Raw genomic sequence first — 17,982 nt, 5'->3', positions numbered from 1 at the left:
GCAAGAAAAATGCATGAAAAATTTGTTTGAAGATTAAGTGAAATATGTGCACGGCGTATAGTATATTATTTGCTAATTGCAATTTAACATGGGTCTTTCTGCGACTCTATTATTAGTATGGTCATGCAATAATCTCGTGCGTGTAATAAACGGTCTTACCTCATTGTTGCGTGGGCATCAATTGATACGAGCGTACGATAAAACGCTTTGCATGACGTTGAAATTGCATATTCTTACGCGTTGAAAATTATCTGCGAGACTCGCTGAATAGCGCGTGCTCGCAAAGGCATGCAACCATTTCCAGCTGTCCTAAACATTTGATGATGAAAGGCAGCAGGAATGTCTGCTTTCGCACAATTTTGTCACTTTTGCAATCACGTTATTTCATTACGAATTGCACTTTAAAGCATTTGTATTTTTTTATGAAGGATTCTTTTCAGGACTATCTAGGTATAATATATTGTTTATAATAAATCAAAGTGCTTAAAGTACCTGTTGCAAAGTGCACGATGACACGCTCTGATGTGATCTGATAACATTAATATCTTAATGTTGAGGACATCTGAATACAACTTATCGCGACACGTGCGAGGAAAGAATAACATGATAATCGTGGTGTCAGACTTTCATCCAACATCGAACATCACCAGTATGTCACGCATTTAAAAAGTTACGTTTAATTAATATACTATATACGGCGTCGCGAATTTTTTAACACGTGAAGTTGCATATCGAGCAATTAAAGGATCCCACACAATTCTTCTGAGAAAAACGTTTTCGGTCAATTTCCTTGAATTCATGATACGTATAAATAAAAGAAAAAAAAACCAATAAAGTTTTGATTTTTGGAATTAAAATGCTTAAAATTATGATTTGTTTTACCTTATTCCTAATTATATTTTAATAGAAAATTCTTGAAAACTGGGAAAATTCGTGGACATTTAAAAAATTCTTGAAATTTTAGATAGTGCAACTATCCTAATATCATTATGTTTTCATAACGCATCAATGCCTTATAAATTAATACATTATAAAAATATAACGCATCGATAAAATGCATCATCTGTATTTGTGCGACATCAAGAATGCAGCCAAGAAGAGAAAATTATAATGATTTGAATCTGTAGAAAATTAGAAAAAAAACTCCGTACGCGTGCAACAGCTATAAGAAAGATAGCAATGCGAAAATAATAATGACTGCGAGAAATCGAAAAACGGAGCGACATAAAATGAAGAGAAAAGCGAAACTTTGGGAATGCCACCAAGGGCATACTATTATCTACTTTGGGAAATATTAATTTAATAAATTTTTATAAATTAAAGGGCTACCATATATCAAATTATCCTATCGGGAAATTTTGTTAGTGATTCTTAAAAGAATTATACCGGGCATATGGTAAATTATCTGGTGCGTCGCTGCGCACACGCTACACACACGCACACCGACGCCTATCTGGGTCCCTCACTTCTTTCTTATTTAATTATTATGCAGGTGATCTTATGAGTTTATCCTTGACAACAAAACGACAATTAGTTTAAATGCAACTTCGGGCATCGCGCGCTAATGATTTTATATGTGATTGCTGAAGAATTCTTCTTTGACGTTACCTCGGCACTTCGTTTGCTTCGATTCTAACCCGACGACGAAAAGCGCGCTTGTGTAAAAGCGCTCTTTCCAAATTATCTTAGATAGCAATTTGAACGAGCAAAAAAGAATGAACAATTAATTTTCCGTTATTCATTAAGGATTAAGGTAATTATCCCAGACTACACACGTATTCAAATAGTTTATTCTTAAAGACGTCTTTTTTAAGACGTTATTCAGACTTTATGAAAAAAATGTCTTAATCTAATGATTATTATCAGGAGCATCGATTATGCATGTTACTTTAACAATATTTCTGTCACTAATTTATAAACAAAAGTAAAAACATACGATAGAAGTTGTGCTAACTAATTTTCAATTTCTTAATAATGACAATTGAGATTTATACAATATTTTACGATATTTCTATTTATTACTTGCTTTAAAATATTTTTCTATAATTTATAGAACAACTTATGGAATTTATGAAATAATTTTACAGTAAAATTTAATTACTTGATATATTATACCTAAATTTTTTTCAATTGCAAAATACATGCAACATTTTGATATAATTGTAAAATTTAGCGTGTTTAGAAAGAGTGCATTTAAGAGTTATGTAATAGTAATAAATATCATAGCAAGTGCATTTTTTCATAGGTAGATAGAGGTTTTCGAGAGTTACATTACAGGTTAGATAACATTTTTGCTATGTCCCGTGTATAAGAGAGAAAGAGAGAGAGAGAGAGAGAGAGAGAGAGAGAGAGAGAGAGAGAGAGAGAGAGAGAGAGAGAGAGAGAGAGAGAGAGAGATTATATAACTTCAATAATTAATTACTCGACAACCATGCAGACGATTGTTTTCAACTTTGGCATGGACAGATTTCCATAGATAAATATCCTCCATAAATTTGAACTAATTCTTATCAAATTGATTTGAGCAACCACCCTCCTTAATAACAGTGCATTCATGACGACAATGGAAGTTGTCTCTCTTGTAAAACAATTAACTTATCTGTGTACAAACTCTAGAAATTATTACATTATCGTTGAAGATCATTTAATGCAATATTTAACGTTCAAAGATCTATCTCTAACTTACATAATATTTCCGTTCTCTTCTGATTTATAACATCTATCTAAAGTATGTTCACTGTTATTATCAATAATCTAATTAAAAGAAAAATAGGAGATTAAATTAACAGAATGTCATTAAATTCTATAATTTAGCTAATAAATACATGCACAAAATTAATCCAAATTGTTGGATAGATAGTAAATTCTAATGAATAAGCTTAATGTGACTTTCTTGCGCTGTAGATCAATTAAAATTTTTTATTGCTTTAATATTATATTTTCTTTTACAATTACAAGGTTTTTTAACGTAAATATTATATAAAAGAATATTACTTCCGATATTGAGTTATGTATACATATAGATATTAGATACTGCTAAAGGATTCATTATTTTCATATTTTTTTATTTATGATAGTGTTTTTATATCTTCAATGACATCATTTTTCTCTGACAGACTGATAGGCATAGTGCAATGATAAGAATTATTTGTGATAAAAAAATGATGATACAAATTATGATGATGTATGTCAATGTACGTACAGTGTTATACATATACATAACTGGTATTCCGATGAAGGCCGATGAAGGAATACATACAATGCCTGCAGTGTCACAATACGTCAAGCACAACGCAATTTGTATTTGGTGTCTAAAGATATCGAGTTTTTGCAAAATAGTATTTTTTTATATCGGGTAAGGTCAACTCATGAGCAGTTACAAGAAGAATACGTGTTTTTTTTATTTTGATCACTACATAAGATGCCCATAGTTTCTCAAAATCGGGAGGGAGGGGGGAGGGAACACTTAGGTATGTCTTTTTATCAGTCTCATAAAATGCACTAAATTGAAAGTATTTCTTTCTATCTAAAGGAGAGATATAATTCATTAATTATATATTAACAATTTTTTCAATCGTGCTAGTTTTGCGTTACATGTTGCTCAGCATTGCAATAATACATGATTAATTAATAATAACTGTCATATAATTAATTTATCGATAGAAGTTACAGACCTATCTGATATAAAAATAATGAATTTTTGCGTTATTATGTGCCTTTCGAATGTGTTTGTTAATTTCACGATGATAAGGTTTTATCATCCTTGAAAACTTTATGACTCTTATTTTTCGTGATGTCGTTATTACATCTCGTCGTTATTACATGATGTCGTTATTACGAAATTACAACTCAATTCAGAAGATTCAAAAGGCGAGCGCACAAACATGATATCTATAGATAATTTCTAATTGTCTATATATAATTGTCTAATTATAAATAATTAGAGATGCGGTATATTTTTTTCTATTTTATCTGTTTCTATTTTATTAGATAACAGTCAAGAAATAGACCAACCAATAGATACATAAAAGTAACATAAAGATAGAGAAACCTGGAAAAATATCTCACTTGAACTTGCCTTACGAAAGAAATAAATCGATAAGGCACGTGGTCTCTTGACATGGTTACAATCTAGCGAATACCAAACAATTAGGCACGAATCCCTAAAGAGTTAAAAAGAGGATGCCTCGACGCGATAGAATGATGACGTTATTATGAAATATTGGCGATGTCAACAGATCTTCGATACCGCTTGTGCGCGGATATCCATCAGGATATAGACTAATTATATAAATAGACTAATTATATAAAATAATCAAAAACTCATCAAAATTAGTGATGTCACCTTAGTGATGTTAAGATTTGATTTTGGGTTTAACTGAATTTTTATTTAGGAAGTTTTACGCCAAGTTTTGTTACAAAAAAATTTATTTATTCTATATAACTGTCAGCAATCCAATCAGATAAGGCTTTTTAAGACAATTTAGTACTAATTATCAAACTGTTCGTTAACTATCACTAAACTAGGGTAATTTTTACGAAACTGTTTTATAATAAGTACTACATAATTTAGTTGGCTCAACTAAACGCAAAATTTAATTTTATAAAATGTTTATAATTATTACAAAATGTTTTGTTATTATTATTAAAATTGGTAATAATAATCAAAAAACCAATTACCTACTAAATGCATCTCACAAATTTACCAAGAATTTTTTTTCAGTGATGGTGAAGTACGTTAGTATGAATAAATGTATAGGTATATACAGAGGGTAAACCATTTTAATCAATACACGCAAATATCTCGAAAAAGAGAAGTTTCTTCAAAAAATGTTTCAGACAAAAGTTGTATGGTTTCAAGGAGTAACATAAGATGGTATCATTGGTTTGACTTTGGATAGGCGTTTGAAGATCACATGAAGAAGATGTGATTCTTCAAAGATGTCGATGACGTTAAAAACGTCCAAGATATCGAAGATGTCGAAGACGTTGAAAACGTCCAAGATATCGCACATGTCGAAGACGTTGAAAACGTCCAAGATATCGCAGATGTCGAAGACGTCAACAACGTCGAAGACGTTCAAGATATCGAAGACGTCGATTGAAGATGTCGAAAATGTCGAAGATATTGAAAATTATGATTTGCATGTTAAACATAGGAACATTGACGCTGGAAGTTTATGTTCTGCACAAATTAGTGGACGATGCTTTGTCGATTTCGGACATGTTTTTGCTGAATTGCAGAGACTGTCCGCTCACTGGATCAACGAATGTCGTTTCACTGATCTTGTCATAACTAAAATGAAGCGTGTCGGTCTGAAAATCAAATTTATTGTAGAATGTCGAATGTGTCACTTCAGAAGTAGCTTTTGGAGTGAACCGACAGACGACAGAAAATTAGATGTCAATAGAGATATCGTAGCCGGTACTATATTGACAGGGACTGGTCACAAGCAGCTCGAAGAACTTCTTGCTGCTGTGGATGTTCCATGCATGAGTAATAAAACGTACATAAGTTTTCATAATGAAATGTCGGAAGCCTTTGCCGCCGCTGCGGAAGAAGAAATGCGCATGGCTGGAGAAGAGGAAAGACGTTTAGTAAGTGAAAGAGGAGATGTTATTGATGGTATTCCACATATACCCGTAATAACAGACGGCTCGTGGATGAAGAGATCCTACCGCAGCGGTAGTTATGATTCTCCATCTGGAGCAGCTATTATTACGGGACATTATTCGCAAAAAGTTTTATTTGTTGGCGTTAGAAATAAATATTGCATTATTTGCGCAAGAGCAGCAAAACTTTCTGTAAAACCGAAAAAACATAAATGTTTTAAAAATTTGGGAAATAATCAAAGCTCAACAAGTATGGAAAGCGATATCCTCGAAGGCTTCCGGCTTAGCTTAGAAATGCATGGATTAATTTATAATAGATATATCGGTGACGGAGATAGTAATGTAGCAAAAAAATTGAGAGATTTTCCACCGTACCCGAATATTGTTGTGGAGAAGATTGAATGCACGAATCATCTTCTCCGCAATCTGTGTAATAAAATTCGCGAAGCGGGTAGTAGTGGTGGTAGAAATATCGCAAAATTAAAAAAAATCGTTACGAACAGCGTGATGAAAATTCGTAACGCTGTAGTAAAGGCTATAACGTTTCGCCGCAATAGTAAAGCATCCTGAAAGCAAAAAGTCGCAGATTTAATAACAGATTTACAAAATATACTAAGCCATGTATTTGGTGAGCATAAAGATCGCGCTTCCCTTCAATATTTTTGTACTGGCGAACGAAAAGAAGGTGAAATAAATCTTGTGCCCCAATTGCAGAAGGCAGGGTTATTTTTAAAATTAGAAATTGCAATGAAACGCATTATAGACAATGCTAATAGTTTATTATATCAATTTACTAGTAATTCCGTGGAAAGTTGCAATGGAATTATTTGTAAATTTATTGGCGGTAAACGTATACATTTTGCGAGGAGAGGCTCTTATCAAACGCGCGTGAAAGCTTCTGTAGTACAATTTAATAGTAGGAAAGTATTGAGTTCTACTTGCCGTGTAATGAGTAAAGAACCACCTGCATGTACAAATATTGTAGAAAATCGAAATATTAAAAAAATTGAGACTTATCAAGAACGCACACACGCGGCAAAAGAATTAGGTCTCTCTGTTCGTACATCAAAATATTTTGCTAAAACATTTAAGTCCGATAAAGATTACGGACGAAATGCGGAACGACCAGATATAGAAGGTCATATGTACGAACAGTTGAAATCTAATCATTATCGAATGCTAAAAGATCAGCAATGCAATAATGTTGTATTGGAATGTGCTACACGGGGTCAGTATGAAAACCCGATGTGGCACAACGTACGGCGAAATCTTCTCACTGCTTCAAACTTTGGAAAAGTTTGTAGTAGAAGAGAAACAACTTCGTGTCAAAATCTTGTTAAAGCAATTCTGTACCCTCCTCAATTGACGAATGTGGCTGTTGAGTGGGGTAAAGAAAAAGAAATAGTGGCACGAGAGCAATTGCAGGTGGAGTTGGGAATAAAAATTAATGATTGTGGAATATTTATCGATGATAATATTCCATATCTTGCCGCAACGCCTGACGGCATTGTCGGAGACGATACTATCGTTGAGATAAAATGTCCTTATGCGGCGCGGCAAGTGTCTCCCACCGATGCAATGCTGAATAAGATTGCTTCTACTCGTACAATATTTGATAAAATGGATAATACTCGAATGAATCAAAGACACGCGTACTACTTCCAAGTGCAGGGACAACTCCACATAACGCAAAGAAAGTATTGCATTTTTGCTGTGTGGACACCCTTTGGATTGAAGTACACGATTGTCGAGCGTGATGACAGATTTTGGGAAACAAAAATGTTATCGCTGCTTAAACGATTCTACGAGGACTGCTTGGTTCCTGAAATAATAGATAGTAAAGCAGCACGAAAAATGCCTATTCTGGAACCGCAGTACGTCATCGAAGCACAAGAAGCGGCTAGAAAAAAAAATATAAAAGTAGAAAGTAGTATTTAAGCTAGCAAACAATTATTGTCGAACACTACTACCACTGTTGCTGTTCCAGAGCAAGATGACGATTGCATTATAACTGATTATTATATAAAAGATCTAACTGAGGATGACATAAAAAGACAAAAAAATGTTAGATGATGTAATAACTTCTCTCTCATTAGTGAAGAATAATATTTTGTCTATAAAGAGTAAATTAAATGATGAATCGTTAGATCTATTTTTACGCATTGTAAGAGAGACTTCTTGCTTTGAAACACAAAGTATGTTATACTTACAATACCCGCACTTAATTGAAGCTAGTCGTAGCAATAACAGCTTACAAATTATTGGCGGAATTTGCACAGATCATTGGCGATGCATTTATTTTGACGGCACCAAACTTCACGTGTACGACAGCCTACCTGGTACTACGTACGATAAATTGGCTGCTGAAGAAAAAGAATATATTCGCCTTCGTTATCCCAAAATAATGAAATATGATATAATTTGTGAAAAAGTACAAATAATACAACGGGATTCCATTTCTTGCGGAATTTATGCTGTGGCTTTCGCTACAACTGTAGCCTTGAAAGGAAATCCTTGTAATGAAAAATATTCTACTGACGTAAAATGCATGAGACGTCATTTACTAGGTGCGCAACTAAGTTTCCGGGTTTCACACATAGATGGCACCAATAACACATGTACTCAGAATTAATATTAAAAAGAAGGAAAAACAAATAAATACTAAAAATTAAATATAAAAAATATATTATTCTTTTTTATTACTTATATACTTCTTTTTTTCATAACATTTATAATTTATCACAGATTTCTTCATTGCGACACTGCGACTAGAAGAAGGAATAGCTTTGACAAAGTTCTTATCACAATCTGTTTTTAAAACAAAATGTATACGTGAAATAACAAATATTTTTAGTAGTTTATATATAATATTATGACATGCTGGAATAAAATCCGTCGAATATATTTGTAAACATTTATTAACTAATTCTATAGGTTTTAACTTATTAGATAATAAATCAGTCTCATATTGCCGAAATAATATTTCGCATTTATATATGATATTATATACATCCATAGTAGGAAAATACAATACATTTGTCTTATATTCTCTTAATTTGGTGAAAAGACTTATATTATTACTATTATTGACATCATCATTTGAATTTGTATCAGTATTTACAAGTGCATTAAAACATGTAGTACAATGTTTGTAATTTGTTTTAATTTTACGTAATAATGCACCTGTCAAATAATACAATGCAGTTTGCGTTTCATTATTTAAAGGTTCATTTCGCATTAGTGGAGTATGTAGTTCTTCATCCCAATCATCCCATATTTCATTCTCAATGCTCTCGAGACATTGTATGTCTTTAGACTTATTTTTATTTTCTAACTGTTTTATTTCTGTACAATATTGTACAAGGTGATCCGTATCAACAACAGAATAATTACCACGATCAATATTTGCCTGAAATTGTGATAGAGAAATAAGGCGCAATGATTGTTTAAATTCTCGTGCGTCTGGTACGGATGTTCGCCCACGTATTGTCGAAAATAAATTTTCTAACGCATCCTGAGTAAATCTGCCTAATAATAAATATTTAAAATTTTGTTTGTTTAAATATTCATCTTGTATATCGAGAGCAGTTTGGGTACAAAGTACCAAACCGTTTTGGAATGGTTTCCACTTTCCATCTCCAACTACTGTTATCCCATAAACAATTTCATTAAATTCCTTTAAAAAAGTGATATTTTCTGTGTATATATTTTCCTGAAAATGGGATAGCGCAAGTTTCTCATAACGACTAGTCATAAGCTTAAACCATTTGTATATTGTGCTTAAAAACCACGCAGTAGTTTTATGCTTGTAATCAATATTTTTTCTATCTATGTGATATAATATGGCTGCAGCAACATTGTTATTTAATAATCCTACGCTTAAAGCAACGTTCATTTTATCGAAGTGAGCAGGATTGATTGATTTTTCTTTTAAGTGTGGACACAGTTTTAAAGTATCTTTTTGGTCTAGCATATATACCTCACGAATAGGTTTGATAGAGACTTCGTTGTGTGGTAAGTTATACTTTTTCACTATTGTTTCATCTAAATAAAATGTGTTACCTGCAGTTAATGCGCATGCAATATTTTTAAAAACATGAACTGAATCTGCTGTAATAAATAGTTTATCTTCATTGTTACATGGATGTTGAGTGAAATTTTTTATTTGACTATATTTACCAGCTGTAATATCAAAAAGTCTCCACCAACTCCTATTTTGTGCTCCCATATCCGAAAGTACTACCTTAATAATTAATCCAATATCGTGTGCCTTTTCAATAATTGTTAAAATCTTTCTCGCCATTTCTTGCGGGCAAAATGAATTGGCTGTATATTCATATCCAATGGTTTGTTTCCACTTAGTAGTAATGCCGCACAGCATAAATACCATACTATGTGTAGCTAGCTGATCACAAGAATCCATTCCTCCTGACAGTTTCATTGTTGGTCGGCCAATAATTGCATTGGTACTTCTATCATATTGCAAACCAGGCTTTATGGACATTTCATCTATAAGTAGTATTGCATGTTTTTCTTCTGATTTAAATGTCTGTATCTAAAATAACATAACAAAATACATCATAAACTCTACATGAAAATATGCATATATATAATACTTTTATTTATATTCAGCTGCTTTTTGATGAAAGTAATTTCAGTTTAAATGTACTTATACAAATATATTAATAAATTATTAAATAAATAAATATATATATATATATATATATATATATATATATATGTATGTATGTATGTATGTTTTGTGTGTATATATACAAAAATATGAAAAACTTAATTATTCTTTTTTATAAAAGCGCACGCAGTTTAGAATAGAAGCATAATTTAATAATTTTACATTGTATGTGTTACATATGCGTGCGTATATAACTTTGCATATATTTTTTTCTTGAAACTGAAGTTACTTTTTTTAACATATGTATAGCAATAAGGGTGGTTCTACAATCATTCCACAATACACTGTCGGAAGTCGTTGTCGGAAGAGTTTACCACAGTTTAATTTAGAAAAGAATTATCCACTGTGTTTGATCAATTCTGCCGACAATAACTCCCGACAGTCTGTTGTGGAATTAGCCTAATAAAAAATACTAACTTTCATCTTTAACAGCTGGAATATGTCTTCTAAAATACCTGGCCCAAATTTTAAATTTTGTATGCGGTTTTGTAGAGTACGAATACTTGGATATGGCAAGTTCTGCCGTTGCACCTCCTCGTAGCCTTTTCGTCCGCAGGCTACGTACAGTTTCAAGGCTTTATTTATTGTTTGTGTAGACCATGAAGATCCTCTATGGTGACACTTTGTCATAAAATTGTGTTGATCTGCGTTGAACACTTTTTCAAAATGTATATTTCTTTGCCGCAATTTTTTCTTCAAAATATTACATTCTCGTATTTTTCGTGTTAAAGCATTTTCCAATTTCCTAATCTTTCTATCTTTTTTTCTGATTAATGGAGTGTTCTGTGATTCATCCATAACATTTGTTCCAATATTATTTGTCATGCTATTACTATTGTTCTCATCGTTATTATTACTGTTGCCATCGTCATTATTATTACTGATGTCCTCATAGTTATTATTACTGTTAATATCATTACACAAGCTAGTGCAATTTATATTTATTAGGTTCTGGTCATTGTCACCTATGAAAAATTAAAAAATGAAAGCTTTAATAACAAAAAACAAGTTAACGCAGTATACTAAACAACATACAAACAGTTTAATAAATAAGTTAATTTATATATACAATGGTTACAAACAATTCAAGGCTTCATTTTCTAATTCACTTGTCATAAAAATCTTACAAATATAAATGCACACATTAAAGTTTCTATAAATATATACAATATATACACTTGCAACTTTAAATTATTCATATTTTTTTATTTATATGTGTTCAAAAATCTAGCCCCATGTAATTTATATTTTTTACTTATAAGTATTATTATATTATTTAATACTTACAAATTTCTATCTCCACAGGTCTAGATGTCTTTTCTGTTAATTGGTTTTCCGTCTCTATTGTGTGTTTCTCTAATAAATTTGGTTTTGCGAATGGACGGAGCAGTTTTCTTCCATCTTCTCTTTTATTCTCAAACTGGTCCTCGCCAAAAAATGTGCCTGCACAATTTACGTAAAAATTATCACTGTAATACATCATTTCATACATAATTATAATTTTTTATTAACTTACCTCACAAATTACAGCTCTTTCAGATAACGTATTTCTCCCAATTAATCGTAACCATTCTAATCGCCTTTCGCTATTTCTTTTGCCTGTTGGCAAGCGAAATAAGCGAGCTCCTTTCTCTGTACGGTTTTTGCACAAATCCACGCAACAAGCTGGCATTTTAATATGTATTTTTCGACTTATGTATTTTTGCTTTACCACTGTTTACCACACAGGTTGTGTCAACACTCCGCAGAAGGTGATACAATTGTACTTTAAGTGTAATTGAACGATATAGAAGTGTACTATTTACACTTTTCGCCGCCATTTTGGCTCCATCGAGAACAAAGGATTTTTAGTTTGCGTTACTTTATAGATCTAGTGACTTTAATGTACTCGACTTACATGTCTGAAGTTATAGCTTGGACATCTGTTAACAATAACCAGTCGTTATATAAACACATATCGCAACGCAAAAATATTTTTTCTAACAACGGAGATGTCGAGTTTTGTGCCAAATAAACAGCATTTGCGGGAAGCTTTGCTTTTCTGCTTTAACTTGAAAAAAAATGCAGCTGAAGCACGTCGTTTGCTTGAGGAGGCCTACGGCGAACATGCACCATCGAAAACTACCTGTGAAGATTGGTTTAAACGCTTCAGAAGTGGCGATTTCGACACTGAGGACAAGGAGCGCTCCGGAAGACCAAAAACAATTGAGGACGCCGATCTGCAAGCGTTATTGGATGAAGATGATACGCAAACACAAGATCAACTTGCGGAGGCATTAAACATGACTCACCAAGGTATTTCCAAACGTTTACATGCCATGGGAAAAATTCAAAAGGAAGGAAAATGGGTGCCGCATGAGTTGACTGAGAGACAGATGGAAAATCGAAGAGCCACTTCCGAAATTTTGCTTTTGCGGCATGAAAGAGTTTTCTTCATCGAATTGTTACTGGCGATGAGAAGTGGATATATTTAGAGAATCCCAAACGCAAAAAATCGTGGCTTTCACCTGGTGAAGAATCAACATCGACGGCACGGCCAAATTGTTTTGGAAAGAAGACAATGCTCTGCGTTTGGTGGGACCAGAAAGGAATCGTGTACTATGAGCTGCTGAAACCGGGCGAAACTGTCAATGGGCATCGCTACCGACAACAACTGATCAATTTAAACCATACATTGCTCGAAAAACGGCCAGAATGGGACACGAGACACGAACGAGTGATATTGCAGCACGACAACGCTCCGTGCCATCGCAGTTCCATCGTCCAGGACACCATCAAAACGCTGAAATGGGATCTGCTACCGCACCCGCCGTATTCGCCAGACCTGGCGCCTTCCGATTATCACTTGTTCCGGTCGATGGCGCATGGCTTGGCTGGGCTACACTTGACCAATTTCGAAGAAGTGCAAAATTGGTTGGATGAATGGTTTCGGTCCAAAGACGCGTCGTTTTATTGTCGCGGTATTCATGTATTGCCAGAGAGATGGCGAAAATGTATAGCTAGCGAGGGACGATACTTTGAATAAACCATTTTTTGTATTTCTCTCGAAATTTTCCATTTTTTATTGATCAAAAAAACCCGAAAACTTAGTTGCGCACCTAGTATTTAAAATTCTGGAAAGCAAAAAATTATTGCCTTTCCCGAATTAATATTTTTCATTATTTAACACATCTTTGTAAGCTTTTATTGCTAAATATTCCTTAATAATTGTTAAATTAATAATTGCTAAATATTACTAAATAATTGTCATTGTATAAAACATATAGTAACTGTTATGTAGTTACACATTCATAGGTTCGCGCCGTATTGTTTTCGTTTCCGCCGGAAATAATACGGGAAGTAGAGGGCTCAGGAAGCGAGCGCTAGTATATATATCCCAGTGAGAAATAATTGATCGACTAGACGTCGAATCGACGTCGATGAAAGACATCGATCGAGCACATCGATTCGATGTGATTTTGTCCCTGAAATCAATGTGTTTTCGATATCGATGGAATTTCGATAAAATTTCGATCTGCATATATTTTGAACCCATAGCAAATATCAGGTTACGCGTGTATTCAGACATCATTGTGACATTTAGACTCATTACATAGTTTACTTTGTCATCTTCGAAAAGAGGTCGAATCGACGTCGAATCGAATGTGGTGCACCCTCTCCCCTCATTTTCCTTTTTCTTTCCCTCCTGATAACATCAATAAACAGAACAACCGGCCATGTATGTGAATAAAATATGATAAAATACCTTTGGAATTCAGTCGAATTATAATCTTCGTGGCATCATTGCCTGCTTGAATCAAGAGGATTGTGTACAGAAAATCAATTTTGAGATTAACATCAATTTTAATGATCACATAAAGAACATTTTTAACGACTACAATTGAAAATATGCATACATTTATACATTTGACTATAATGAGATCAATGAAACTAACTGAAATGACCACAGAGAAAACATGTTAAAAATAAAAAATGTATACAAGAGCTCTTAAAAATTAGTAGAGTAAACAAAAATGATAAAAATTGACAAACCAGTTTTGGTTTATACAAGAAAACCTATAGGAAAAAAGGAATCAAATTTCTGTACGAAGCATGCATATCTATTTGAATATTTTATAAGAAATGCCATAATGAACAGAAAAAAAAAATATTTTTTACTTTTAATGAACCGTGATAAACATAGGCAAACACTAAATTTAAAACAAATATAAGTACTAATTTACAATCTTGTTTTAAAAAAATATTTTAGCTCTAATCCATAAGCTGTGACCACAGTCAAATGTAAGGAGAATCGACTGTGATTGATTACAATTTACAGCTTAGAGCTAAAATATTTTCTTAAAGCAAGATTGTAGACTAGCATTAAGGCTTCAGAAATTTAAATGATTGCATCTAATGTCAGAATAAATCTACTGTGGTAATGAGATGACAGACAGTTTGACTCATAGGAATAACATGCTAAGTACCTCACAGCATAAATTTCTAAAGTATTTCAAAATAACTATACTGTATCTGAACAAATAAAACTTTTGTTACAATAAATCTTCTCAAACAAATAAAATAACTGAACATATTACAATAAAACTTCATTAAATCTTCTCAAAAATTTAATACAACCTCTGACTATGTTGCAATAACTAAATAAAAGGAATAAAATAATATATATAGGTTTTAGTACGAAAAGAGATATATTCCGGTAAACACAATGTTACATGTAATGTAAATGATAGTTGTAATTTCCTACTCAACAATGTAACTATTATATAACATAAGTGTTACATTACATTGTTACATGTTAAGTTATATTGTTGAATAGGAAATTTTAACTAATATGTACTTTACATGTAACGTTGTGTTTACTAGAATGTCATCCTACGCATATTTTAGACAGCAACATTATTAAATTATAGTAGCTGCATGTTTGGTTGAAGAAGTACTCTCTTCACTATTACTGCTATAGTTCTGCCTCAATCCTCTTTCTCTCCTGGTACTTTTCTTCTGACTAGGACATGGCTGCTGACTAGAAGTGCTACCTTCTTGATCTCTCCATTTGGCATCTTTGAGCCAAACTTGTACTCCTTTTTTACACGCTGAGAAGTCTGTATCATCTATTTTTAAACTGACAGCACCTGAATAAGACAAAAGCACAGATTGTATAAAGCTGTACACTAATTTATGTTTGTTCAAACTACAAAACAAATGCAAAGGAAAATTATTACTCTTTTTAAACATTATATTGTTTTATGTAAAAGTAAATCTATGCCCATAGTTAAAATGAAAAACTCCTATACCCAGTTAAATATTAGTCAGAAAATGAACTCCAACTTTCACTTCCATGAAAAGTAAAAGCAAATAGGTAAAATTGGACAATTAAAACAATTCAACACTTTACATTTCTTTATTGACAGAAAACCTACATTTTCATATCAGGGCTTATTAAACAAATAAAAAAACACTACTTCTGGATAAACTAAATACTAGAACATAGAATTTACAGTACATTATAGTTCAGAAACTTTTAAATCAAATGCATTTATTGAACTAAGTCCTCAATTAGGTACAAAATGAAACATTGAGCAATGATGCATTGGAATCAATACTTGCTTTAACATGAATTTTAACATGTACTGAAAAGATCAATCTATTGAGAGATGTGAAACACATGTTTCACTAGAAGTAAATAACATTCTCACCTTTGAGGGCAGTCCACAATAACAGGTTGTCGCAATTCAAGAAACGCCTCTCGATTTTGAACAGCTGTAGCAGCCCTGCGTCTAAAAGTTTTTCTGCACTGATAAACACAAACAGTTTATAGTACATAATCAGAACACCTCACGAAAATAATTTAAAATGAAATCCACGGGCTAATATATTACAAAAGCTCCTGTTAAATAATAAGTACATGTATCAAATTAATCTATCAGCTTCAAAGGAGGCTAGGCTGACAGGTTTCGTCCGTAAATCGCTAATAAAATTGATAATAAAATAAACAATACAAGTTGAAATGTCCACAAAAAGATTACTAGTGAACAAGAGACATTCCTACTCAAAAGCCGGCCACCAACACAATCCCTAACCTCAACATTATGCCATGATCAGTAATAAACTACCTACATGAATATTTTAAATAATATTCATGTAGGTAGTGAAATAATTTAGCACGAGATATGCTTGAATTTGACCTTGTAACAAAAAATACTTGAACGATCGCGAAGTAGCATCAGGTATTTTACCTCTGAGGCTGAACTTCCACAGACATATACTTCTGTATTGCTTTCAAGACAAAATGTAAATATTTCTAAATGCAAGACCATGATCGAGAATAACTTACTGGTAATAGTTGAGCCATGGCAGTAAAACATTAAAAGTAGCATCCAAACATAACCAAACACAGGCCTCAAGAAGCAACAGGTCAATCAACGCCGGTGGAATGATTCCAATATGATTACCGTAAAGTCTGTAAATCAAATTCATGATACAAACACGAATATTTAAAAGAAAATATAAGTAAGAATAAGGATAAATTAAAGTCTTGAATTGATATAACTGTAAAATCTTGTACCGCGTGCTCACGCTCCCGCGGATGATCTACGGCGCTCGCGATCGGGCGAGTCGAGAGATCAATTACACTGTAAATGTCTAAATTGTCTGATTTATTATTGCAAGCACAAATCACGAGATCGAGTCCCGAACAGCACCAGGAATATTACGAATAAATTATGAGATTAAGATGGCGAACACGTGCGAACCACGAAGGTACCGAGATAGCGAATCTGAGTACAGCGATCCGGGGCCCGGCGGCGTAGCGAATATGTATGTACATATATATAAGTAGGGCGGGAGTTACTTACCAAATTCAAACGACTGTCGGCTGATCCAAAAAGAGTTTACATCTTCAGTCGAAAAACGTAATAGTAACATGTTTCGTACATGTTTATTTCAACTCACTGATTAATTTAATCACAATTTGGGAGCATTTCGAATTCTCACATTTAATGATATTGCATCGATGTCGAATCGACATGTTAGTATTTGTATGTATTTTTAAAGTGAAAACGCAAAGTAAATGAGAAATTCCGAGACATATTATTGAAATTAGGTATTTCCTCATGTCTAAACAATTGATCGAAAACACATCGAAATTTAGTTGAAATCGATCGTCGATGACCACTCGATCCCTTCGAGCTCGAATCGACGTCGATTCGAACAACCATTTCTGACTGGGTATATAGCCGTCAGCTAGCAGCGAAGCTCTCTCTCTCTACGGCGGCAGCTAAGAGCGCAGTATTATATATATCGAGTACCGAGGTTGAAATATAAGTAATAATATCAACGTGCCAGAGTCTTTCTTTTCCCGATACACAACAGTAACATGTAATTGTTACTGTATCTCGCATGCAAATAAAAATTTCGGAGAGACGATAAAAGAATATTGGATGCGTTCTCACGGGAATGGGCGTTGGAGGGGCCCATTCTATATTTCATATATGTAATATTTATTATGACAATTATTTTGTTATACTTTTGTTTTGAAAATAGTGCATTGCAAATCAGATCGCAATTTGAACTGAGGTGATTGCGTCGCAAAGTGTTAATATGAGATAGGTTTTTTTTGTTTATTTTCAATGTACTATTTTCAAAAATACATAGTAACAGGTAGATGAAAACAAATTACA

General features: G+C 33.0%; 1 protein-coding gene across 2 annotated transcripts; it reads right to left on the bottom strand.

Moving 5' to 3' along the window:
* Window positions 1-14,129: 14,129 nt before the first annotated feature.
* Window positions 14,130-17,161, bottom strand: LOC139768242 (uncharacterized). 2 transcript variants are annotated; one of them, XR_011717317.1, is made up of 4 exons: window positions 16,869-17,115; window positions 16,638-16,763; window positions 16,000-16,097; window positions 14,130-15,435 (listed from the first exon to the last, which is right to left on the bottom strand). XR_011717317.1 is itself a non-coding variant. In XM_071698231.1 (4 exons), the coding sequence occupies exons 2-4, from the start codon at window positions 16,678-16,680 to the stop codon at window positions 15,206-15,208; spliced, it is 366 nt and encodes a 121-aa protein (XP_071554332.1). In that variant the 5' UTR covers window positions 16,681-16,763; window positions 16,869-17,161; the 3' UTR covers window positions 14,130-15,205. The 2 variants fall into 2 exon arrangements, 1 of the variants encoding a protein (XP_071554332.1); XM_071698231.1 differs by having other exon boundaries at window positions 16,000-16,092; window positions 16,869-17,161.
* Between the last annotated feature and the right edge of the window lie 821 nt (window positions 17,162-17,982).

The sequence above is a fragment of the Temnothorax nylanderi genome, unplaced genomic scaffold (genome assembly GCF_030848795.1).
Source record: "Temnothorax nylanderi isolate EJ_2023f unplaced genomic scaffold, tnyl_v1.0 TNYL_tig0015_pilon, whole genome shotgun sequence".
Lineage (NCBI taxonomy): Eukaryota > Metazoa > Arthropoda > Insecta > Hymenoptera > Formicidae > Temnothorax > Temnothorax nylanderi.
The sequence above is the reverse complement of the archived record's forward strand: the minus strand, read 5'-3'. Positions and strand labels throughout refer to the sequence as shown.

Coding starts and splice junctions, on each gene's coding strand:
- LOC139768242 (XM_071698231.1), bottom strand. CDS start 16,680: ATGCTACTTTTAATGTTTTACTGCCATGGCTCAACTATTACCA. Junction 16,093..16,637: donor CCATGGCTCAACTATTACCA/GTAAGTTATTCT, acceptor TTATCAGTGCAG/AAAAACTTTTAGACGCAGGG. Junction 15,436..15,999: donor ATTGTGGACTGCCCTCAAAG/GTGAGAATGTTA, acceptor TGTCTTATTCAG/GTGCTGTCAGTTTAAAAATA.